Source organism: Suricata suricatta, chromosome 8 (genome assembly GCF_006229205.1).
Source record: "Suricata suricatta isolate VVHF042 chromosome 8, meerkat_22Aug2017_6uvM2_HiC, whole genome shotgun sequence".
Classification (NCBI taxonomy): domain Eukaryota; kingdom Metazoa; phylum Chordata; class Mammalia; order Carnivora; family Herpestidae; genus Suricata; species Suricata suricatta.
This window is the reverse complement of record NC_043707.1, coordinates 52,195,860-52,220,537: the sequence shown is the minus strand read 5'-3', so window position 1 is coordinate 52,220,537 and position 24,678 is coordinate 52,195,860. Positions and strand designations below refer to the sequence as shown.

The window sequence follows — 24,678 nt, the reverse complement described above, 5'->3', positions numbered from 1 at the left end:
CAGGCTCCACACTATCAGCACAGAGCCTAATGGGGTTCAAACTCATGAACCATGAGATCATGACCTGAAGGACCCTTAACTAGCTAAGCCACCCAGAAGAAGACAGAATTTTAAGGTAATCCTTCCAGTTATACTGACTGGATTGGCCCAAGGACCTACTCCCCTAGACCTGGCCCCCAGGGCAGGCTTAGCAACACCCATCTCTATCCTGAAACTTAGTAAACAAAACAACACACTTTGGCAGTGATTTCACTGCCAGAAAAGCAGTCAGCCCCTATCAGACCTTGCCCTCGAAGGCATCAGAGAACCTAACACTTGGATGACCGGTTTCTTTCATGTTTTCTTCAGAGACCGCAGCTTCCAACATGTCCTTTACACTGGATTTAAATCTAGCATCCTAGGCAAACTGAACCTAGAGAGGCAAACGCAGACAACCCTCTTAATCAAGCCTCCTTCAGGATCTCTCCTTGTCAGCTTCACCACTGTCTTTGGCCCTATACTACATCTAAGTTGGCTTGGCAGACACTGGGAAGCAGGGATAGCAATCCCACATCCTCATCACAGAAGCCCATGCAAGATCAAGAAGGTCTTAGCAGAGCTAGCTGTGGGGCATCGGGGTGGTGGGGCATCGGGGTGGTGGGGCTCTAAAGTCTCTGTAGAGGATGGGGTGAACAGTCTATTCCCAAATCCTCCACATAATCTCTTGTTACTAGGGGGGGGTTTTGGTAACTCTGGTTCCAATCAGCAACCACAATATTTCACTGTAAAGGCCTGGACATTATTAAAATGAAAATATGGTGAAATTGTTGTTCAAGGATGCAAGATGTGACTTCAACACCTTGTACTGCCTTCAAATCTGCTAAACACTTTCCTCTTGTTAAAGTCTCCTGATGTCTCTCTCTCAAATATTTCGATCGCACTTTTCCAATCCTGTGATCCTAAAGGTTGGTAACAGGATAACCTGGTTTACCCAATAATCCAGTGAGGAAAGGTATCCTAGCTCTTAGGCAGAACAGGAATCTTGAGTGAGGTAACCCAGAGACTAAAACATGTAACCATATTCTTGTCTCAAGACGGAGAAGAGAACAGAAGTTGAGGGAGAGGGTCCAGTCTTAGGAACCATGCCTGTAAGACAAACACTGGCACCTTCTGGAAGCTCCAGCTTCCAGAAGCCAGAGACCATACTGGCAGGCCTCTGCCTAGCCTGAGATACGCCCTTTAACATGAGGCAACCGAGGTACTCGCTTTTATGGGGGCAATAAGAGACCCTACAATCAACGCTGGGGAGACTGCACCAAACAGGAACAAAGCCCAAAACCCGACCAGCGCGCGACCTGAAAAACCCACGCCCAACCACACACCTTCCTATCCGCGGCCCAGTTTTCGGACACAGTTCCTTCCGGCCCAGAGGGGGCGCCTGCGCCCTCCGGCCGCGCCTGCGCGGATAGGGCGGGTCAGCGCGCCGGCGCAGTGCGGCGGTCAGTGGCTGCTGTAGTACGTTCCTCACGTCCCTTAGTGTGGCCGGAGAAAAGGAAAGATGGTTCTGGATCTGGATTTGTTTCGGGTAGATAAAGGAGGGGACCCGGCCCTCATCCGAGAGACTCAGGAGAAGCGCTTCAAGGACCCGGGACTAGTAGATCAGCTGGTGAAGGCAGACGGCGAGTGGCGACGATGTAAGTACCAGGACGCTCAGCGTGTCCTCCGGTCCTAATACCAACTTCATCTCTCCGATCTCGTTACCGCTCCTGAGGCCACAACTTCTACCCCTCGTCAGTCCCCTCCCTTGTTGCGGTGACTCCAAGGCTCTCCCTAGCCCCCCAAAACGCACTGTGCGAGCCGGAACCGTCCCACCCTTTCCCTCCGTCCGAGCGGTGGGAGCTGCCTTCCACGAGTGCTCTGTGCGGATCTCTGGTCCGTCTGGGAAGGAGCATGGCGCGTGCGCATCAAGAGCTGTCAAGCTTTCCTGCGGCAAGGGTAGCCAGAAGAAAGCTAGAGCGGGAGGTTTGGGGTGGGAGGATCCCCTTTCCTAACACTCATCTTTGGTCGCTTTCGGTCCCTTTCTCAGCTTCAGCAAGGCCCGAGTAGTTTCCTTCTAATTTGATAGGATCTAAGGCCCCAGCCTGAGACTGAGTCACGTTTGCAGCGTAATAGTTAAGTCTGCCCATATCGGAAGTATTTTGGGACTTCGGCAGCCGCTCCTGGCTGAAAGCAAAGATCTCGGAGTTTTGGGGAAGGTCATTCCCCTGACCTGCAGGCATATCTGTAAGAATCAAGGAAAGACTTTTCCTTAGTAGAGCGGACATGGAGAGAGAAGTGCGGTGAGGCAAGAACAAGTTTGTAACAATTGAGGCTGTTTAATTGTGATTTATGCAAGTTTTCCGGAAAGGACGTTAGCAGAGTTGGTCTAGAACCTGGAACTGATCCAGGCATCTTTCCTGAAGCTAAATAAAACCAGAGAACCCTCTGCCTGTCAACCTCTGCCTGGATTAACTGGAGTAGGCACTGATTGGCCGGAAGCTGTCAAGCAACATGTGATTCTTTTTTTTTTTGTCTGATGCAATAGGTCTGCAACCAGCTGAGGGCCAGGCTTTGTGACAGCACACTGCAAAGGCACTCCGTGTCCAAAAATGTGGTGGGTTTCTATTAGGAAAAATGATTTTCCTAAATTTATCAAGGTATAGGGTAGGAAAAGAGTATTCGTTTAACTCCTGTTGCCTGCTAATTGTGTAGTCTCATTCATTCTAATGTGGTATTTGACTGTGAGATCCCACCACTCATTCAGATGTAAACCTGAATTTTTGAGTTACAATGGAATTAAATTAAATGGAAAGGAAAAACTAGACTGGACACTTCTACTGAATCAGAAGTCTGAAGTACCAGATTTTGTGTCAGTCTGGTTATTGTACTGATGTTAAATGACTTTGAATGTGTTAGTCTCTTGTCTATGACATACACGTCCACGGGAAATTCTGTCCCTTATTTGATGAGTGGATATGTGGTGAAGGGATGAGTTCTTTGGGGACAAGGTTGTGTTTTATTCACCCGTATGTCCTAGTAGCTAGGGTATACGTATACATACAGGACATACATCTACACATATATACATTTAATCCCAGTACCTAGCATTGTACCTGGTTCTTGGTGAGAGCTTGACAAAGGTGTATTGAATTCACGAATAGTTTCTGTGTTCAGGCCACTATGCCCTTCTGCATGGAAAACAGTTTATGTAGTTTATTTTCAACACATTTGTTGACTTGATTCTTTTCTACTCAACATCCCTTCCCAATTCATGATGTTTCCCAAGTCACTGGTTGCCTAGTTGGACATCGACAGATCTTATATCGAGGTTCTTTTACATCTGAACCTCAGATCAGAGATTGGGGTTCTTTTGTTACTGGCTGCAGCAAGGACTTGTACTCCAGAACCACATAAAAAACTCAGATCATGTTCCCTGAATGAGGACGCAGCAGGCTTCACAAGTGTACCTGTTTGTCTGCCGGTAGACTTGCAAGGTGCCACGAGGGCTTCGGGCTTCGTGTGGAACACAGATGTCTGATACAACTTGGAGTCATAGTATCACGTCAGAGTTGATCATACCTCTTCTAACTCCAAGGATTCAAACTAAGATTTCTTTTTAATATAGAGTAATATGGCAAGGATACATTTGGACATATAAGCATTTGTCTCAACTATTTCCAAAGCTACTAGATTTCAATGTATCTTGAAATCTGCAACTAATTACAGGAATTCTATCTAGCCTGTGCAATCCTGCAGGAGAGTTCCCTTGACTATCTGTTGAAGTTATTTCTACTAAACCCTCCTGCACAAGCCTTAAGTCAGGCTTCTCATTGGGAGAACTTTCTGTTTTCAGTTTTACCCCGGAGTCACCTTGTGCAGAGCCACATCCAGGACACGTGATCTTTAAATCTAATCATTTTACATCTAGGTTTAAGTCTTGCAGTGACATTCTTACCTTCAAGCAGCGCTGTCTGATGGAAATATAATGTGAGCCACATGTGTGATTGTAAATTTTCTGGTAGTCACTTAAAAAGGGAAAGAAAATCAAGAAATTAAAAATTGTTTTAATTTAATTTGGAGAGAGAGTGTGCATGAGCGGGGAAGGCAGGGGGAGAGAATCTTAAGCAAGCTCCACACTCAGCATGGAGCCTGGCACAGGGCTCCATCCATGACCCTGGGATCATGACCTGAGCCAAAATCAAGAATTGGTCAGTTGGGGCACCTGGGTGGCCCAGTTGGGTGAGCGTCCGACTTTGGCTTAGGTCATGATTTCACAGTCTGTGGGTTCAAGCCCCGCATCCGGCTCTGTGCTGACAGCTCAGAGCCTGGAGCTTTCTTCAGATTCTGTGTCTCCCTCTCTCTCTGCCCCTCCCCTGCTTGCTCTCAGTCTCTCTCTCAAAATAAAGACATAAAAAAAATTTTTTTTAATCTAAAAAAAAAAGAATTGGTCACTCAACCAACTGAGCCACCCAGATACCCCAGAATATTAATTTCAGTAAGATATTATACCCACATTCATTTTTTTTTTTTTTTTACAAGACTTCAGAATCCAGTGTAGGGCGCCTGGGTGGCTCAGTTGGTTAAACGTCCAGCTTCTGCTCAGGTCATGATCTCACGTTCGTGGGTTCAAGCCCTGTGTCGGTCTCTGTGCTGACAGCTGGCTCAGGGCCTGGAGCCTGCTTCAGATTCTGTATCTCCCTCTCTCTCTCTGACTCTCCCCTGCTCACACTATCTCTCTCTGTCTCTCAAAAATAAATAAAGAACATAAAAAAAATTTAAAAAAAGAATCCAGTGTATATTTTATATGTACAGTATATCTCAATTTGGGCTTGCCATGTTTCATATCCTCAGTAGCCTCATGTAGCTAGTGGCTACCATATCAGACAGTGTGGCCCTAAAGCATAAAAATGCAAATTACTCAACATAATTTACAAAGCCCCACATGTCTTCCTAGCCTCACCTTCTGTCACTCTCCAACATATGCCCTCCACTCTTTTTTCTAACCTGTTATGCTACCTGTATGCTCTTTCACACCTCCATGATTTTTGTCCCTTCTTGGAATATTCCTTACCAGGCTGCTGCCCTCACTCTCATCAGCCCTCTTTGCTAAACCAACTCTGTTCCCATAGCACTACCCCACTTGCTAAGTGTCGTCTGTATATCATATATCTCATTGTAGCATTTATACTATTTTGATACACAACCTTTCTAAGCTTATTTTTTATTGAGATGTAATATATTCAGTAAAACATGCAAATTTTAATGTGCAGCTTAATGGGTTTTATAAATCTGTGTACCTGTGTGACCACCACCCAGATCAAGATCAAAGACATTTGCAGCATCCCAGCGCTCCATCGTGCCCCTTCCAAAAATATCTGATTAGTAAGAAGGGGAAGTGAATTTTTCAAAGCCCCAACACAGGGCTTGAATTCATGGGCCACAAAATCATGACCTGAGATGAATTTGGATGTTTAACCGACTGAGCCACCCAGGAACCCCAATCATATTTCTAGATACAAATAATAATTAAAAAGCATCGGATATCTAGAATACTTTTAATAAATTATGTTCAAAATCCCTGCACTGAAAACTACAAAACATTGCTGAAAAATTAAAGATAATGAAGGGATATGCTATATTCATTGATTGGAACATTCAGCATTGTTATATTATTTTTAATTGTCTTATTTTCTTTTATTTTCAGCACCTAGCATGATATTTTCTTTTATATTCCCGGCACTTAACATAGAGCCTAGCACATAGAGGGGACTAAATGATATTTTTAAAAACTTTTTATGTCAAAATAGTTACAGATTTACAGGGAATTGCAAAAATAGTATAAGAAGGTCCTGTGTACCCTTCCCCCAGTTTTCCTCAATGATGACATCTAGCACATCCAGTACAATATTAAAGCCAAGAAACTGACATTGCTACAGTTCCCAGACCTTATTCAGATTTCACTAGTTTTACATGCACTTTGTGTGTGTGTGTGTGTGTGTGTGTGTGTGTGTGGTTCTGTGCGACTTTATCCCACGTGTAGGTTTGTGTAACCACTGCCACACTCAGGACAGAACTGTCCCATCACCACAGAGATCCCTCTCACTGCCCCTTTGTAGTCCATTTTCTTTTCCCCTCTCCCTTCCAACCCTGGTGACCACTGTTCTCTTCCTATCTCTCTAAACAATGTAAGTGAGTGAGAAAGTAGTTAAATCATTTTGTACCAAAGTTTATTAGTTCAAGTTCAGCAAAACCTTAAAAAATAGCTGCCTAGGTGTTGTCCCATTTCTCCTCATCATTTCACCTATCAAAAACTTGAGTTGTACTGCATTGCTCCTCAGGCTTAGATTCAAGAGGTCCAACTTTTGCTAATTAGACTAATAAACCACAATACTGACATACTACTTTGGGCCAGAATACCCCTAGGCTGATTAGTGCACTGTTCCCCAAAAGAAGTTAAAGTACAAAAAACTTACTCTCAAGGCTTCCAGGTGAGATTTATGTCAGAGCAAAGAGAATAACATTAACCATTTCTAGCACAGAGATGTACCAAACAAGTTCATGGGACTAGAAACAAGACTGCCCTCTTTCTAGATTCCAGCACATAGTCTCTTGAAATGAATTTTAAGATATTGAGCAAGTTAGTTAACTTGAATTTTTTCCAGGTTTCTCCCATGTGTTACTCCACTGTGGCAACATTCAGCTTATGCTACTTTCCAATTTCAGTCCCAGAAGGGACTTTTCCTTGTCATCAAATGCTAGGGTAATCCTCTTGTCACCACTATATGCCAACTGAATTGGGGGCTCTAAAACTGTAAGATTTCACAGCTTCATGAGATCCTTTAGCTCTGCCTAAGGAGCTGTGATTAAGGGGGGGGCGTTTTAATTATGTGCATGCTTTTGATATATCTTGGATTCTTTCTTCTTCAGGCCGATTTCGGGCAGACAACTTGAACAAACTAAAGAACCTATGCAGCAAGACAATTGGAGAGAAAATGAAGGTGAGAGAACTGGGTAACAGCCTTGAGAGCTTGAGCAGAGGGGTTTCACCTTGCTCTCGGTTAATACTCATGTAGTGTCTAACTTAGTACCTAATTCTAGGAGATACTGAATTTTTTTTCCAGGGGAAAATATTTTAAAAATAAAAGAAGGAAGTGGGGAAGGGAACTAAGAGGCACCTTCAAGGGAAGACAAGTCCATCTTCTGTCTTCAGATATGTCTTCATCCTTTCAGGCTGCTGTAACAGTACCATAGATTGGGCGGCTTATAAACAAGGGAAGTTTATTTCCCACAGTTCTGGAGTCTGGGAAGTCCAAGATCAAGGGGCTGGTGGATTCTATGTTGGTGAGGACCCGCTTACTGGTTCATAGACAGCCCTCTTGTTTTGTGTCTTCACGTGATAGAAAGGAGCTCTCTGGGGTCTCTTATAAGGAGCACACTAATCTCTTCTACTCTGAAAGACCCCACTTCCAAATACCTTCATACTGGGGATTAGGTTTCAACATACAGATTTTGGGGGCACACAAACATTCAGTCTGTAGCAAGATAAGATTCTTACCATTGCTCATTTATTGTTTATTTTGTTCTTATAATAAGAATATAAATTGCACCAGTAATCTTGTCCAGTTATTTCTGTTTTTTTTTTTATTTTTATTTTTAATGTTTATTTATTTTTGAGAGAGAGACAGACAGACAGACAGAACATGAATGGGGGAGAGGCAGAGAGTGAGAGACACAGAAACCAAAGCAGGCTCCAGTCTCTGAGCTTTCAGCACAGAGTCCTATGTGGGGCCCGAATTCTCAAACTGCGAATCACCTGAGCTGAAGTCGGCTGCCTAACTGACTGAGCCCCCCAAGCGCCCCTTGTCCAGTTATTTCTTAAGCTCAACCTACAGTACCAGAAAGATTTTCTTATGGTGGACGTGAGATTCTTTGTCTAGGTAGTCGCAAAGAGCACAGATAGGGAGTTCAGATCCTAGATTGCTGGCTGTGTGGCTTCAGGCAAGTACATTTCTGAGCTTCGGTTTTCTCATCTGTGAAGTATCAATGCTAACATTCACCTACAAAAAAAGAATTGGAAGAACTAAAGTTTTTAAATGTGCAGAACCTGGCACAATGCCTACCACGTTGTAGTTATTCAGCAGTTGCAAGTAACAACAAAGAGCAAGTAGTTACTGGCCTTCATCCAAAGACTCCTTCCTTGCTTGAAGAATGTTAAGTTGCAGCTTGGGCTTGCTTTGGTATTCAGAATGGTTCATGTTTTTAACCTTTCTTCAAAAATATCCTCGGGGCACCTGGGTGGCTCAGTCGGTTGAATGTCTGACTTCAGCTCAGGTCAGGATCTCAGTTTGTGCATTCAAGTCCTGCGGCGGGCTCTGTGCTGATAGCTCAGAGCCTGGAAGCTGCGTCAGATTCTGTGTCTCCCTCTCTCTCTGCTCCTCCCCCACTCGTGCTTGAGTACTCTCTCAAAAATAAATAAATAAAATTTTTAAAAAATGTTTTAAGAGAATGAAAGATTTTCCCATTTAAAGGAAAGTTATCCCCTTAATTATTAAAAAAAATTTTTTTTACATTTATTTATTTTTGAGAGACAGAGAGACAGAGCGTGAACGGGGAGGGGAAGAGAGAGAGAGAGAAACACAGATTCTGAAGGAGGCTCCAGGCTCTGAGCTAGAGAGCAGCACAGAGCCCGATGCAGGGTTAAACCCACGAACCATGAAATCATGACTTGACCTGAGGTCAGATGCTCAACGAACTGAGCCACCCAGGTACCCCTCCTCTTAATCATTTAAAAAAAATTTTTTTAACTTTTTTTTTGAGAGACAGAGCACAAATGGGAGAGGGGTAGAAAGAGGGGGAGACACAGAATCTGAAGCAGGCTCCACGTTCTGAGCTGCCAGCACAGAGCCTGATGCAGGGCTCGAATTCACAGACTGTGAAATCCTGACCTGAGCCGAGTCGGACACTTAACTGACTGAGCCACCCAGGTGCCCCATCCCCTTTATCATATTTAAAAAACATACTAAATGCTCCCCTAAAATCTGTCTCATTTGTAAGTTGTCAACCTCTAAATTAAACCAAAACATTATAAAATTTTGGAACCTAAGCTAGTAAAGAGTATAATAAAGAGTCCTTCCAGATTCTAGCACCTTACATTTTATGATAATCTGAATCCTTCTAACAGTATCTTGTTACACTTGCAGCTTGTGACTGGCTGTGGAAATTGATATTGATAATCATATAGTTTTCTTCCTTTAGGGCTCATGATGCTTAATCATTTGCATGTCAGAGGCCCCATAATTATGTTAATTCTAGTGTATGTTCCTGTCTGTATTCTTTGGGGCAGATATATAATGTCAGCCAAGTGCTATCCCAGCAAGAAGATGGGAGTGTTTTCATTTGCAGTAGCATTCTTCAGCTCAGGTCATAGTCTTGTGGTTTGTGGGTTCGAGCCCAGTCAGCCTCTTAACCGTCTGAGCCACCCAGGCTGGACTTTCACCAATTTTAAGATGAGTTTGCTTGAGTCACTGAAGGGTGAGTTGTGGTTAACGTCCTGGCTTCTCACTCTGGTACATGTGATTGTGTAATAAACCTACAGGATTTCTATGCTTTACCGTCAGAAGATTGGGTTCTTTCTTATGACTCAGTTTTGTGCAGTGGTATGTGAGGCTGTATTAATGTAATTGCCATTGTTTTATGTATAGAATTTTAAAAAAATCTTTAGGACACTGTCATGATTTATACTTGCAAAGCAGGCTCTGAATCTCAACTTGTTTTTATGCAAGTTTTGCAGAGGTCTTACCTATCTTGTTATAATGGCCTTTGATAATTTTCTTTAACTCCTTTTTTTATGTTTATTTATTTATTTTAAGAGATAGAGAGCAAGTGGGGGAGGGGCCAAGAGAGAGGGGAAGAGAATCTCTAGTAGGCTCTGTACTGTCAGCCTAAAGCCAGACTCACCAATTGTGAGATCGTGACCTGAGCCAAAACCAAGAGTCAGATGCAGGCTGAGCCACCCAGGTGCCCCTTACTCCTTCTAATCTGGGAAGAATTTGACTCCTAAAATTATCTTCTCCATGCCTCTGGGCAATGATTGGAAATGATTTGGCAGAATATCATAAAGAATGGGAGAAGAGAAACCATAGAGGGTAAAATCTAGTCCTGGGTATGCTTTGCCATGCTGCATTGATTGCTTTAAATTTAGTTCCAGATTTGGTGACTTTTTTCCTTAAAAATTTTGTTTTCCTTGGTATCCTAATATTCTGTCATCACTTCCATTTTTTTTCCCTTTACCCTCAGTGCTTAGTGCTGGGATTGTTCTTAGCTAGTTGACCAGGATTCACAAATTCACACCCAGGCACCAGCCCCAGCATTGAGCAGTGGTATGAGCGCTTTCACACGATCTTGGTGCCTGTAACTACTCTATGTCCAGGGCAGACCATCTTCTTCTCACTTTCCTGTTGATGTCCGCCCTCTGACCCCAGTGGGTTAATTGATCTGGCCAGAATCAAAAAGCTAGCGAATGGCAGGATAAAGGACTTGAAACAATGCTCACTTCCAGTTTACTAATTTTTCCTCTCCTGTGTTGCAGCTTTTAGATTAGCTTATATATTAATTTGGTGTGTGCTTCTAAAACTATGTCAAAGTTTTTCTTTTATTTAATATATTGTTTTGTTGTCCCAGAAAAAAGAGCCAGTGGGAGATGAGTCCATTCCAGAGGATGTATTAAATCTTGATGACCTCACTGCAGACACTTTAGCTGTAAGTTATTGTCCATTCCTTTTCTAGTCTGGATTTCTGTTCTTTCATTGTAACTTTATTCCCAGACAGGCAAGCACTCACACTGCCCCACACCCTTGAATGTGTGTAGCCGGGGAATGTCCCCGCCCTGCTCTTGTCCTCTCCACCTGAGTATTTGTTATATCGCAGAGATGGAGACAGATGGAGTGGAAAAGTCGAGAGTAGGAAGAGAAAAAAGGAAGTGAACTATGTTTTGTTTATAGCATTCCGTTTTCACAAAGTCAAGGAATTTTTCAATTTGCTAGAATCCAGTAAATATTCCCAACAGTGATCCTAGAGGAGTAATTTTCAAATTTTTAAGTCACCAAACTTTTTCTTAAAACCTGTAACACAAAAGCATAGCAAGGGAATAAATAGAAAAAAGCAAAGTTGCTGTACTTGAAGGGTTAGGTTGAGGATGCTATTCCCGTCCAGCCCAGTCTGCTAAGGGCTCCCCTAGCCCTGAGAAGTCAGTAGTTTGAAACACTTGCAAGAAGGAATACAAAATAAGCTTAAGACAGGTCTCTTGCTCCTAATAAATTTATCATCTTTCTAAGAAACAGTTAAATGTAGCACATAAGAGTGCTAAGTTGTTTTAATCAGGAATATTAGAAGGTATAAGTTTGGTGGGTTTTTTTTTGTTTTTGTTTTGTTTTGGTTTTTGAGAGAGAGAACATGAGCGGGTTAGGGTGGGGGGGGCAGAGAGAGAGGGAGACACAGAAACAAAAGCAGGCTCCAGGCTCTGAGCTGTCAGCAGAGAGCCCAGTGCAGGGCTCGAACTCACGATCTGTGAGATCATGACCTGAGCTGAAGTCTGATGCTCAGCACTCAACACACTAAGCCAAGTGCCCCTGGAAAGTACAAGTTAAGGGAAAGAGCTCTTAAAAGAGCTACAGTATTGAAACCCCTGAGATATATTATTGGAATGAGAAGAATGGCCAGAATTTATCTATCTCTGCCTTAGGTACCCTAAAAGAAAATGCCAATGAATTTTTAAGGGCAAGAGTGTGTGTGTGTGTGTGTGTGTGTGTGTGTGTGTGTGTGTGTGTGTGTGTGTAATAATAATAAAGGCTTCTTTGAAAGCCTTCATTATTAATTTTTAAAATGCTGTCACAAGGATTGTTATTAGAGCACAGTAGGGCAGCAGAATCTTATTCCTATTGTATCCTTGACCTGCTGTGGCCTGGATACTGGCCTGGCCTGTCATCTACAGAACCTGAAAGTCTCACAAATCAAAAAAGTCCGACTCCTCATTGATGAAGCCATCCTGAAATGTGATGCCGAGCGGGTAAAGCTGGAGGCAGAGCGGTTTGAGAACCTCCGAGAGATCGGGAACCTTCTACATCCCTCTGTGCCCATCAGCAATGATGAGGTAGGTGTGGGTGCTGCAGCAGGCAGCCTACACTGCTTCCGGGGTGGGGGCGGAGGACAGGGAAACACTGGCACTCTCTCTATAATAGGCCTTGTGTCAGAAGCTGGCTCTTTGTAATATTCGCTCTGCCCACCAATTGAGAATTGAAAGAGTCAGATCCTTGCCTGATTGGGAAGTAGCTGCGGCGACAGCAGGTAGGAGGAGACTCCTGGCACCGAAATCTCTTCTAAATCAGGCTGCTGTCCTCCACTGCGTGTTGCCCGTGGTAGCGGCGGGTCCTGTGGGAGGGATCTGCTAAATCACCCTCACCCCTCACCCACACCCTGCTGAGAAGCTGCAGGTTGAAGGGAAATCTGCATGATAAAAGTTTCCTGCTGAGTGGGAGCTTCCCCAGCACAAAGCTGCTCTGAGCCCAGCCTTTGTTCCCCGACACCCCAGCCGGGCGAGGCCCATCTGTGCCTCTTTCATTCATTCCCTGGTGAACCAGCCTTAAACTCACTGCTGCCTGGGGTGGGAGACTCCGGAGGTCAGGGCCCTGAGCCCGCCCTCATGTGGCCCCAGGACCAATGAGAGCCTGGAAAAAAAAAAATCTACATTCTCTTTTGCACCCCAGGCGATGCTGATTGGGGAGGAGGGGGTTGTCCTGTTGCAGGATTTTCAAGGAGTCCTTTAAAAGGGTAAAAAAAATGTGAGAAAAAGACCCCTTAGAAATTAATGATTTCAGTTCCATGGCTAGAATTGCTTCTAGGAATTTTTGAATTATTATTTCTCTGTTGCACACAGATTCTCTAGCAAATCCTCTTCCCTAGTTTCTGTACACAACGACCAAAGCCTAGTGCTTGAGTTCAGCAGTAGTTTTGCAAAGCTTTAGGTTGTACTTGGAATGGGGTTTGGAAAGGTGGAGATCACAGAGTTCAGCGATCGAGCATCTTTCTCTCCTGCTCTTGTTTCCTTAGGATGCAGACAACAAAGTTGAGAGGATCTGGGGCGACTGTACGGTCAGGAAGAAGTACTCTCATGTGGACCTGGTGGTGATGGTAGATGGCTTTGAAGGTGAAAAGGGGGCCGTGGTGGCTGGAAGTCGAGGGTACTTCCTGAAGGTAAGAGTCAGGAACCCGTGGTGATGGGATTACAAAAAAGGAGCTAAAAAAAAATATGTGCAGAAAACATAACCTACTTAAAGAAGCCCACAGATCCAGCACTTGCTCTTGCCTCTGTTGCACACGCTTACTGGCAGTCAGTTGGAGTTCGCAGTTTCTGAGGCAGGAAAGTGCTTCTCCAGATCCCCTAGACTAAAAGCCACTAAGTGACCCTCTCTTATGAATTTATGATACACTGACTGAATCACAACAGTCTGCCTTTAAGGTACTTAGTGCACTTGGACCTCAGACAAGTAACAAAGAGTCCAGCCCACTTCAATGAGTGCTGGGGTGTGAAAAAGGCCCAGAGGGCTATGAGAACTGGTAGGTAGAGGAGGCATCAAACCCAGGTTAGTTGGGACAGAGGGCAGACGAATTCAGGGAAGACTTCTGGAAGGACATGGGAAAATCTTGGAGATCCTGCACATATATACGCACACATAAATATGCTCTACATACACACATGAGTTCAGGGTCATGAGAGGGCAAGAAAGCCCTCCTGTGCACCCTGGGCGAAGAATCCTTTTTGCCTCGCTTGGCTTCTCCTTACAGTGTGCCTAGATGATGTGCTGTGCGTTGGGTGTTAAGACAGTCTCTTAGGTCAGCTCTTGGGGTTTGGTCTTTGCTGGCCCCCTTGGACCCACCCCCCACCCCCACCCCCCGCGTTGCCTCTGAGTGTAAATTCTAGCAGATGAACATGCTGGCAACAGAACCCAGTCACACAGTGCCATGTCTCTGCTCCTTTAGGGGGTCCTGGTATTCCTGGAACAGGCGCTCATCCAGTATGCCCTTCGTACCTTGGGAAGTCGGGGCTACACTCCCATTTATACCCCCTTCTTCATGAGGAAGGAGGTCATGCAGGAAGTGGCCCAGCTCAGCCAGTTTGATGAAGAGCTGTATAAGGTGAGTAAACCTGGGGCCGTGTGGCAGGATGACTTAAGTTATGAAGTTTAACCTCAAAGCGACAGAGCAGTGCTGACCAGTAGAACCTGCTGCAAGGACGGAAGTATTCTGTATCATGGCTTTTGAGCACTTGAAATGTGGCTAGTACAACTTAGGAAATAAAATTTTAATCTTTATTAATTTTACCTTAATAGCCACATGTGACTAGTGGCTACCATACTGGACAGTGCATACATAGACTCTATATTGTCCTTCCCCCAGATAATCTGTGTGACTCATCTAAATTGAGCATACTTTAACACCATGGGCTTTGAAAAGAAGCACTTTTTTGTGTGCCTGGACAAAAGAGAATTATAGAAGTAGCTGATCTTCCCATATGCTCCTACTCCTAACCCCAGACTAGCTGCTTCTAGAGGGTGACACATATTTTCCTTGGGACAGATGTGACTTCCAGATTGTGACTCTTTCCCCAGCCATGGACCATCTCAAGGAGAGCCAGAGCTATTCATGTTGAGAGTCAGAGGGTCGTTCTGATGGGCCAGCACTAACACCAGCTGTGGCACCCGCAGTCTGCCCGGCACTCAGAATTTCTAGAGTGTCGCTGCTAACAGCTGCCCCTCACAGCGTAGCCCGCCTTCACTTGTCTCCCGCTCCCCTTCTGTGAAGGTGACAACTTTGCTCCTTTTGGGAAAGAGGGAGACAATACTCTTGGGCTCACTTGACTTAGAAGAGTTGAATAGTTAGAACTTCTTCTTCCCACTGGGTCCTATTGATGAGTTCTGGTTAGGCTTTCATTCAAGATGTAGTGGGAAGCAAAATGTTTTCTAAACCCTGATCAATAGTGTAACCTTGAGGTCCTCTCTCTCTTCTCTTTCTTTTATTTTTATAAGTGTTTATTTTTAATAGAGAGTTCATGCACGCACACGTGGGGGAGGAGCAGAGGCAGGGGAGGGGGCAGTGGGGACAAAGGATCTGAAGCCGGCTCTGTGCCAACAGCAGAGAGCCCAGCGCGGGGCTCGAACTCACAAATTATGAGTTCATGACCTGAGCCGAAGTCAGACACTTAACCCAGGGACCCCTTCCTTTCTTTCTTTTAATGAGGAGAGGAATGTGTTTGTGCATCAGCTGAAACCAGTTTTTTCTTTTCTTTTTTTCCTCATCTCAACCCCAAAATTGGATAATCATTAATAGAGCTTTAGAAGGATGCCCTGCAGGTAACACCAGGGAGAAGCTTATATGGAGGATTATGAGAGACACCAGGTGGCAGGGGCCCCTCATGTCTCCTGCATTCTCCCTCCCTCCCTTTCTTTTCTGGATGCTTCTTAGATCCACATGCAGGGAGAGTCACAGGTCTCAGTAGTGAGAGTCTGGGCCGGCACTCCTTGCCTAATAACCCCGGTTTGTGACTTCTCTGGAGCAGCGCTGTCCGATAGAACTCTCTGCAATGATGGGAGTGTTCTGTGTCTACTACCCGGTTTGGCAGCACCAGCCCCATGTGGCTGTAGAACACTTGAAATGTGGCCAGTGCAAGCCGAGGAGCTAAAGTTTAATAAGTAAAATAGCCATAGGTTGCTAGCAGCTGTACTGTATTAGACTGCACAGCTCTGGAGGTTTTCACCATTGTATGTGAGTAGCCTCACAAGAAGCTAAATTCCCACAGTCTTCCAGGGGAAGTTTTCTCTTTCCTTTTTTTCTTTCTTTTTTTTTATATTTACTTATTTTTGAGAGACAGAGTGAGACAGACTGTAAGCAGGGGAGGGGCAGAGAGAGGAGGAGACAGAATCAGAAGCAGGCTCCAGGCTCTGAGCAAGCAGTCAGCACAGAGCCCGACGCAGGGCTTGAACCTAGGGACTGTGAGATCATGACCTGAGCTGAAGTCGGACACTCAACCAACTGAGCCACCCAGGTGCCCCATCCTCTCTCCTTTTTAAAAAATTAAAATAGGGGCACCTGGGTGGCTCAGTCGGTTAAGCGTCTGACTTCGGCTCAGGTCATGATCTCAAGGTTTGTAGGTTCAAGCCCTGTGTTGGGGTCTGTGCTGACAGCTAGCTCAGAGTCTGGAGCCTGTCTAAGGATTCTGTGTCTCCCTCTCTCTCTGACCCTCCCCTTCTCATTGCTATCTCTCTCTCTCAAAAATTAATAAAAAAATTTTTTAAATTAACACTACATGACAAAATTTGGAAAAGATGGGGGAAATCATCATTCTTAATTCCTAATTGAACAGTTGACATTTTTAATATGCTTTGGGGGGCTTTTTTCATACATCTGTCATTTTCCACTACTTCTAATCACAATATATATTGATTGTGTCAGCATTACATCAAAATAATTTCTCAGTGTTACTTTGTGATCTTCATAATCATCAATTTTTAATGCTTACATAATATTAGATGTCTGTGATGTAGGATTGTTGGCTCTTCCCTTGTTGAAATATTCAGAGGGTTTCCTTTTTTGCCATCAGTAAGTCATGTTACAATGAACTTTGTCCTGTTTATACTTTTTTTGTCTTCTGCATTACTTTATTCAGCTAAACACCAGTGATTCTTTTTTTTTCTTAATGTTTTTTATTTTTGAGAGACAGAGAGAGACAGCACGAGCAGGGAAGGGTCAGAGAGAGAGGGAGACATAGAATTCGAAGCAGGCTCCAGGCTCTGAGCTGTCAGCACAGAGCTCGATGCAGGGCTCAAACCCACGAACCGTGAGATCATGATCTGAGCCGAAGCCAGACGCTCAACCGACTGAGCCACCCAGGCGCCCCAACACCAGTGATTCTTTAAGAAGTGTAATCCTGGGCTAACTCATAAGCACCCAGAAAGCAGAGCCTGGGTCTCCTTTTGCCCAGCAGTGGCAAACTGGGCACTTAGTAAACACCCAACAAACATTTGTCGAGTGGTTTCATTTATATCGCTACCCTGGCAGCCAACTATCGTGGGCCACTATACGTTATTTATAAATGTCTCATTTATTAGATAAGTAGAAAAGTATTACCAGAATATTTTATCTCCTTTTAATTTGCATTCCTTTGATCTCTGCTAGGGATCCCATTTGAGAATGACACGTTCCCTCCTTTGTGTGTTTAGCTTCCCCTGCTCACTTCCTGTAAGGGATTAAAGACAGTTCTCCCCATCCCATTACTTGCATCTTCCCTGTGGTTTCTTATTCTAGCTGAGTTCCTCACTCCTCACTCTTAACTAGTAGAGGTCCCTCCTCCTGCAGGTGATTGGCAAAGGCAGTGAGAAGTCGGATGACAACTCCTATGATGAGAAATACCTGATTGCCACGTCGGAGCAGCCCATTGCCGCTCTGCACCGGGACGAGTGGCTGCGGCCGGAGGATCTGCCCATTAAGTACGCCGGCCTGTCCACCTGCTTTCGCCAGGAGGTGGGCTCCCACGGCCGAGACACCCGTGGCATCTTCCGAGTCCACCAGTTTGAGAAGGTGAGTGGTCAGGTCAGGGTGAGGAGCAGGACCCTCCTATGCATCCCTGCAGGGTGCTTAGGGGAGAGGCAGGATCTGTATTGCTCAGACCCACCCCGGCTCCGCTCTTCACTCTCGCCGCCTACATCCGTTTCTGCCTAAGAAGCATGTGCCGGAGTGGCTGTTAGCACAGACCCTGGAACCGGACTGCCTGAGTCCCAGCGCCAGCTCTGACACTTAGCAGCTGTGTAACCTTGAACAAGCTGCTTCTCGTCTCTGTGCTTAGTTTCCTCCTCTGCAAAAGGAGGATAATAATAGCACGTCCCTCATTAGGCCTGCTGTGAGGATGCAGCTAGTCGGTAGGGATAAAGTACTTAGAACAGTACCTGGTGTGCACAGGGCGAGCGCTCCACGTAGCATTTGTTCTTGCTGCCTCAGTCCAGTCTGGTGCCGACCTCGTGTGGCCTCGCCTGACTTCCAGGGGTGAGGGAAGAGGTCTTCACTGCAAGGATCTCTCCCACTTCAGTCCCTTCGTTTATTCACTCTGTCCCGTCGTCACAGTCTCCTTGGGTCCCCCTCTGCAGATTGAACAATTTGTCTACTCGTCACCACACGACAACAAGTCCTGGGAGATGTTTGAAGAGATGATTGCAACTGCGGAGGATTTCTATCAGTCTTTGGGCATCCCTTACCACATTGTGAATATTGTCTCAGGTATCGGCCTCCCTTTCCCGCATCCCACAGCCACCACCCTCGCCAGCAGAGCTGCCACACAGAGCAAGTAGCTCACAATCCACTTACAGCCCACATTAATTAAAATATCACACTCTTCTCACTTGGGACTATTTGGTGATAAGAATATCTGGGTGTGATTTCACTTCTGGGGAGAGGATGTGAATTAAGGAATTCTGCGGGTTTGCTAAAGGTCAGTCTTTTGAAATCCCATCCGCCCTTCATGAATTCTAGGGGTTTTCCCTTACAGGTTCTTTGAATCATGCTGCCAGTAAGAAGCTTGACCTGGAGGCCTGGTTTCCGGGCTCAGGAGCGTTCCGTGAGTTAGTCTCCTGTTCTAATTGCACGGACTATCAGGCTCGCCGGCTCCGAATCCGATATGGGCAAACCAAGAAGATGATGGACAAGGTAATGGTCCCTGGGGAGGCAGGAAATAGGGCCTTGTGCAGAACAGGTCCATCTCATTTCTCAGTCCTTAGAGTATGGGGAAAATCTGAGCTGCTCAGTCAAGACCAAAAAGAGAATCTGAAAGTGACTTCTGCTGAATAAGGACTGAGACTATGTATATGTATATTTTAAAGTTTACTTATTTTGAGAGAGAGTGTCCATGAGAAAGGGGTAGAGAGAGGGAAAGGAGAGTATCCCAAGTAGGCTTCATGCTGTCAGTACAGAACCCAATGTGGAACTCAGTCTCCTGAACAGAACTGTGAGATCATGACCTGAGCTGAGATCAACAGTCAGATACAACAGACTGAGCCACCCACGTGCCTCAGGACTGAGTCCTTAAAAAAATTTTTTTTAATGTTTATTTTGAGAGAGAGAGAAAAAGAGAGACAGCAGGGGAGAGGCAGAGAGAAAGGGAAACACAGAATCTAAAGCAGGCTCCAGGCTCTGTACAGTAGCACAGAGCCCGACACAGGGCTTGAACCCACAAGTTTGAGACCATGGCCTGGCTGAGGTCAGATACTTAACCAACAGAGCCACCCAGGTGTCCCAACTCCTATTAGATAGAAATCTGATGGGGTACCTGGGTGGCTCAGTAGGCTAAGCATCCGGCTTCGGCTCACAGTTCGTGGGTTCGATCCTGTGCTAGGCTCTGTGCTGACAGCTAGCTCAGAGCCTGGAGCCTGCTTCAGATTCTGTATCTTCCTCTCTCTTTGACCCTCCCCTGTTCACGCTGTCTCTCTCTGTTTCTCAAAAAATAAATTAAAAAACATAAAAAAAAAATTTAGATAGAAACCTGAATCTAGCTCTGTTCTACAAGGTAATTCTAGCTTTTCTCCTTTGGACTTTGTTTTCTGTGACTTCAGATAAAGGATAATGCCCATTTGACTCCAGAAAACAAGTTGAAGGCAATGTCTTCCCTCTCAGCCAAGAAGGTCTGGGTTTGTAAGCTTATCTCTTCAAACCCAATTCTTTTCCAAGTCAGGGACTTGAAAGGGGTTAAAAGGAGAGACACTATGGTAGTTTCCTCCTCCCCTCAAAGGGCCCAGTTCTTCTCCATTTGCTGGGACCTACCAGTTGCCCCTAATGGAGACGTGAGGAGTCTTCCTGGAGTTACCAAATAGGCAGTAAATAATAAACAATTCCAATCTAGGAAAAGATCAGTAATGATTTTGGTTTGGAAAGTTACAGTTGAGGAGTCTGGCTGAGTGGGTGGCTCCTGGTCATGAGTAAGAGCAGGCTGGGTTTCATGTCCCTGCGGGGACCCTGTCTTCACAGGTGGAGTTTGTCCACATGCTCAATGCCACAATGTGTGCCACCACTCGCACCATCTGCGCCATCCTGGAGAACTACCAGACAGAGAAGGGCATCATTGTGCCTGAGAAACTGAAGGAGTTCATGCCACCAGGTAAAACTCCCTGCCCGGCCATCTTCCTCCTTTTCTGTCTTCACACTCTTCTGCACAGCAAGCCCCTTCCAGAATGTACCAGCTTTTCTTGTTCAGAGACAGTCCCCAAACTCTGCCTGTCCTCTGGTGCTGGGCATTACATGGGGCACAATTGAGAGAGTAGGCAGTACAGGTATGACATTCTATTTGAGTGCAGCTAAAATTCAGACTGGGGAAGAAAAGAATTAATGAAACCAGTTCCAATCGTGGGTGCCCTTTTGTTCATAGGGATCACGGTCTTGTGGAATGCTCCTTGGGCTTTGACTCATGAGAAACTATAGGTTAGTTGGCTCTCCTTCCAGGTCTCCAAGAACTGATCCCTTTTGTGAAGCCTGCCCCCATTGACCAGGAGCCATCAAAGAAGCAGAAGAAGCAGCACGAGGGCAGCAAAAAGAAAGGGGCGGCAAGAGATGTCCCCCTAGAAAGCCGGCTGCAGAACATGGAGGTCACCGATTCTTGAACATTCCTTCCTCCCGGTTTGTCAGGCTTTCATCTCTGTCAGCAGGGATCTCAGAGCCTGCCCACAGGCAAGGAAGCCAAGCACTCACCGTCCCCCCTCATCTGACTGCATTGCTAAAAGGGGAGCAGTCTGCCGTGTACCACACAACGTTCCTGTCTCTTTGCATGGGCATAGGACCCAGTCACTGATGACTGATGAAACCATGTAATAAAGCATCTCTGGGGAAGGCTAGGACTCTTCCACAGTCTTCTGCCCAGGGCTCGGACCCTGTCTCTGACAGTTATCCCTGGAACCATACTTCTGCTTTTCCTTCTCAAGAAGGCTGTTCCATTTAGCAAGTCAGACGACCTTTGAGAAGGTAGGTGAAGGCAGGAGTAGATTAGGAAAGGCTCCGGGGAGAGTGAAAACTTTGTCTTAGACACACGAGCTTGCAGGACAAGGGCCAGACCCTCCTCTGTAGATTTGGCCCTGCTTTGGTAAGACTAACTTAGAGGCCAGAGTTGACATAGAAAGCCTTCCGATGCTTCTGTTCCCTAGGAAGGACTCCGTGGGAAGAGCAGGAGGCTGCGAGACCACAGGGAAGAGGGGACTGTTTAATCCCACAGTCCCCAGATACAAGAGCACAGGTTGGGACCTTATTAACACCAGCTTCTCTTGCCTAGTCATCTCCAAGTGGGAGAGCAGAAGGGAAGGAGGAAGGGTATTTTCTCCTTTCTCTGGCTCTCCCTGTTTGCCCTAATGGCCAGTTGACCCTTTCTCTGGGGAAGGTGATGGTTAGGCTCTTTATTTGCTGCCTTTCATCTGCAATGTACAAACACTTCACTTTAATAACACCTTATGTTAGTGTAGTGCTTCTCTTCCCGGAGCCTAACAGACTTCCTCTACTGATCTCTTTTATCTTTGTGACAGTCCCAGATGAGAGGGTGGGGACATGATTGTACGTCTTCCATCATACAGAAGACAGGATACCAGGCGGGTAAGGGAGATGAGACAACATGACCAGGTGAGAGGCAGGAGCCCCCACTTCTCAGCAGTGCTCAGTGCCTGTTGTGTTTCTCTGGAAGATGAGGGCATGGCTCTGAACTGGCCTGGCACTTAGGAGCCTTTACTTCATCTCCAGCCCGTTAGTCCCTGAGCAGCAACCTCCCCAGGCCTGCCCGAGCTTGGCACCCAGGAAGGAGGCTGTGTGCTGGGTCTTCCACTGGGGACTTGGGACTGATCCTGTTCAACTTGCTACTGGAAACCCTGTCAGAACCGGGCCACCCGGAAAGGTGATCACAGTGGCTCTCTTGCCACCAGGTAGCTCCATCAGCCTGCCTCTACTGTAGCCCATGGCCCTCTGCTCTGGGATGACAAAGCCAGGGTAAGAGGACGAAAGAGCAAGCTGCTCCCATTTACTCAGAAAGACCAGAAATTCACATTCCTATTATAGCCTCGACTGTTCAGTTTGAGGCAAGGCGGTTTCCACAGTGTCGGGAGGCTGGTTTCCGTCACACCACACACCCTCTTCCACATCTGAAAAGCCCACTGGGATTTAGGGTTAGACACTTTCCAGTGGCTCTGAACACCCCCAACTACGTTAGAGGCCCCCCGTAGTTGCCTCCGGTGCACCCTCCTCCTGCCCTCTTCTGCTCTTGGTGCCTGTGACCTTCCTTCCACCAGGAGGCACTGCTATTCTCCATGGCCCTAAAAGCACCCTGGGAGGGCAGAAGGTGGGGCTCTTAGCCTACAGGGACCTGGCCTGGCTCCTGGCTCCCCTGACCTGTACTCCCTCTGCGCTGGCTGACATACCCTCTCACCTGACCAGTTTTCTGGAGCCTTCGGCACCTGGAACCTAGACTCCCTATTGCTTTATGCAGAGCCCAGCACCCCACACTGCCTACTTGCCCTATAGCTGGGTAAGTGGACAGGCCTGGGAGCCTGCCTAGTGAGTGGAATGAGTGCAGGCCTGGACAGTAGCTGATGTGTGGCCCAGCTCATCCTGTTAGCAGAAAGTCTGTACCCCTTTCTTACTGATGGAGCCAGAGGAGAAAAAAATAGTTGTGAAGGAAAGATGACCCTGTGGCTGAGGTCCTTGTGGGTCACACAAGAGCACGCCAGTAGGCGGGCACACATGGGCAAATACAGGCGTTTATACTGAGCACTCACCCTGTTCCAGGCACAATTAGGAACAGAGCTTAAAGAAAGAATGGGACACAGTCCTTGCTCTCAAAGAACTCACAGTCATTGGGAAAGGTGTGGCTTACCTTCCTCCAGAGTGAGCTGAAACCCAGACTCCTTCCCTCCCTGGAGCAGTGGGAGGGGGCTGATGCAAGCCTTGTTTAGGATGGGAAGGCTGGCCCGGACGCAGAGCACTTGGGAACAGTCCCAGATAACCTTGACTCCACCCTGGCAGTTGCCTCCGCAACCCACAGCTGATGCCCTCATCTCTGGCATCTTGACCTGCCCCATCTCCAACCTCAGCTACCCAGGTTACCTCAGTTGGCAAACAGCCCCACAGGCCTGGTGGAGTGACTCAGAGCCCTGGGTCCCTCACCAACCCTTGGTTCCCACACCCAGGAATTCAGGGCCCAGAAAGCAGATCTGGGTGCTTCAGGCAGGAGAGAGGAGGCACCTGGCCTCTCTACCAAGAGACCTGGACAGCTAGAAGCCAGACTTTCAAGCAATTCTAAAGAGCCAGCCAAGGGCAGGGACCCAGTGCCAGACTAAGGGGCCTGCCCGAGCTCAGACTGCTGTGAAGTTTAAATTGATCAGCCACTAAGGAGCCAAACCCTGCAGTGGTGAAGCCTCTCCTGGCAACTGACACTTTCCCTTCGACTTGTCCTGCTTTTCCTTCGCTGAAGCTTTCCCTGGTTACCCTGGGTCCTAAGAACGCCTCCTCTCCATTTCGACCTCCCCCACACCTCCCACCAGGGGCCTGGGGCAGCCCTGGCTGCACTCCCAGGATGAGTCTGACAGGCAGAGCTGGGATGGGCCCCAGAGAAATGTGCTGCATGTCAGAGCCTGTGCCAGGAGAGGGGCCTGCCCCAGTCAGCTCCCAGCATGGGGTTCCCCCAAAGCTCCTCCCAGATACACACAAAAGGGGGGTGCAACCCCCATCGCCTATGGGTGAGGTTCTGGTGGGGCTGACACTCGCTGCCTCTGATATTGCCCTTTTAAGAGCACCCCCCTGGGAGGGGGGGGGTTGCTGCAGGCAGGTTCTTGTAGCTGAAGCTTGGTGCTGTGTGGCTCCCCACCAGGAGACTGGGACGCCAACCCTGCCGGGTCCCAACCTCTTGATCCCTGGGGGTTCCCAGCGACCACCGATTTCAACAAAGCCCCCTTTTCTGAGGGGAAGTTCCTCTCTCACTGCTCTGATTGGTTGGCTGACAATCTCTGCATTTTGGAGAGCAGTCCGGTTCCCTCCACAGGGCTTGGACTTCCCTCCCCCCACTTAAACCTGCTGTTAGAAATGTTCTGGAAAATTATTTTCATTGAGGTGTAAATTGATAATAAGATGGTGCAACCCTTAAGGGAGACTTGTTTTTTTTAAAACCCTGAAGAAAGGGGAGAATTAAGCTTCCATTTAGAATAATGTTCATCCTTTACTTCTTCCATCTTGTCTCAGAGAAGGATATATATTTTTTCTTTCTTTTTTTCCCCCTTGTTTCTCCGCTCTTCCTCCAGAACCAGCCCTAGTCTGCTTGTTCCCTGGATCCCACTGCTACCCGGCAACCCTGAATCCCTGCTCACCAGCTAGCTGTCTCCTGAACCTCCCTCTCCCCTCCAGTCTCCCCTCCTCACCCATTACCCTCTGGACCTACCTGCTTAGTTCCCCCATCTTAAAACAGCCTTCCTGCTGCCCTGCCTCTGCTGTCGAATTCAGATCCCATCTGGCTCCTTTCCCTCAGAGATAAATAAACAGCAGACACTTGAAGGCTCTCGCTACCTCATCAACATTCTGGGCCCTCCTAGTCCCCACCCCCTCAGA

General features: G+C 46.6%; 1 protein-coding gene and 2 long non-coding RNA genes across 5 annotated transcripts in view; 1 reads left to right on the top strand and 2 right to left on the bottom strand.

Moving 5' to 3' along the window:
- Window positions 1-1,947, bottom strand: part of LOC115300180 — a 31,316-nt gene extending 29,369 nt beyond the window's left edge. The window contains exon 1 of the long non-coding RNA XR_003912528.1: window positions 1,362-1,947. This is a non-coding gene — a long non-coding RNA (uncharacterized LOC115300180). The remainder of the gene's footprint in view (window positions 1-1,361) is intronic.
- Window positions 1,538-21,000, top strand: SARS (seryl-tRNA synthetase). The gene is made up of 11 exons (XM_029949818.1): window positions 1,538-1,673; window positions 6,946-7,016; window positions 10,699-10,776; window positions 12,008-12,166; window positions 13,123-13,266; window positions 14,053-14,208; window positions 17,425-17,646; window positions 18,210-18,339; window positions 18,608-18,765; window positions 20,080-20,209; window positions 20,551-21,000. Exons 1-11 carry the CDS (start codon window positions 1,538-1,540, stop codon window positions 20,706-20,708), a joined length of 1,542 nt encoding a protein of 513 aa, XP_029805678.1. The 3' UTR covers window positions 20,709-21,000.
- On the bottom strand, window positions 7,732-24,645 carry LOC115300181. 3 transcript variants are annotated; one of them, XR_003912530.1, is made up of 3 exons: window positions 24,512-24,645; window positions 18,012-18,203; window positions 7,732-8,075 (listed from the first exon to the last, which is right to left on the bottom strand). It is a non-coding gene; the product is annotated as an uncharacterized LOC115300181 (long non-coding RNA). The 3 variants fall into 3 exon arrangements; XR_003912531.1 differs by lacking the exon at window positions 7,732-8,075 and adding an exon at window positions 8,464-8,479; XR_003912529.1 differs by lacking the exon at window positions 7,732-8,075 and adding an exon at window positions 12,336-12,444.
- Between the last annotated feature and the right edge of the window lie 33 nt (window positions 24,646-24,678).

Excerpts from the sequence above, each read along its gene's own strand:
- SARS (XM_029949818.1), top strand. The coding sequence starts at position 1,538 with ATGGTTCTGGATCTGGATTTGTTTCGGGTAGATAAAGGAGGGGACCCG. Across the intron at positions 13,267-14,052 it reads GTCGAGGGTACTTCCTGAAG|GGGGTCCTGGTATTCCTGGA; the intron begins GTAAGAGTCAGG and ends CTGCTCCTTTAG. Across the intron at positions 14,209-17,424 it reads TTGATGAAGAGCTGTATAAG|GTGATTGGCAAAGGCAGTGA; the intron begins GTGAGTAAACCT and ends CTCCTCCTGCAG.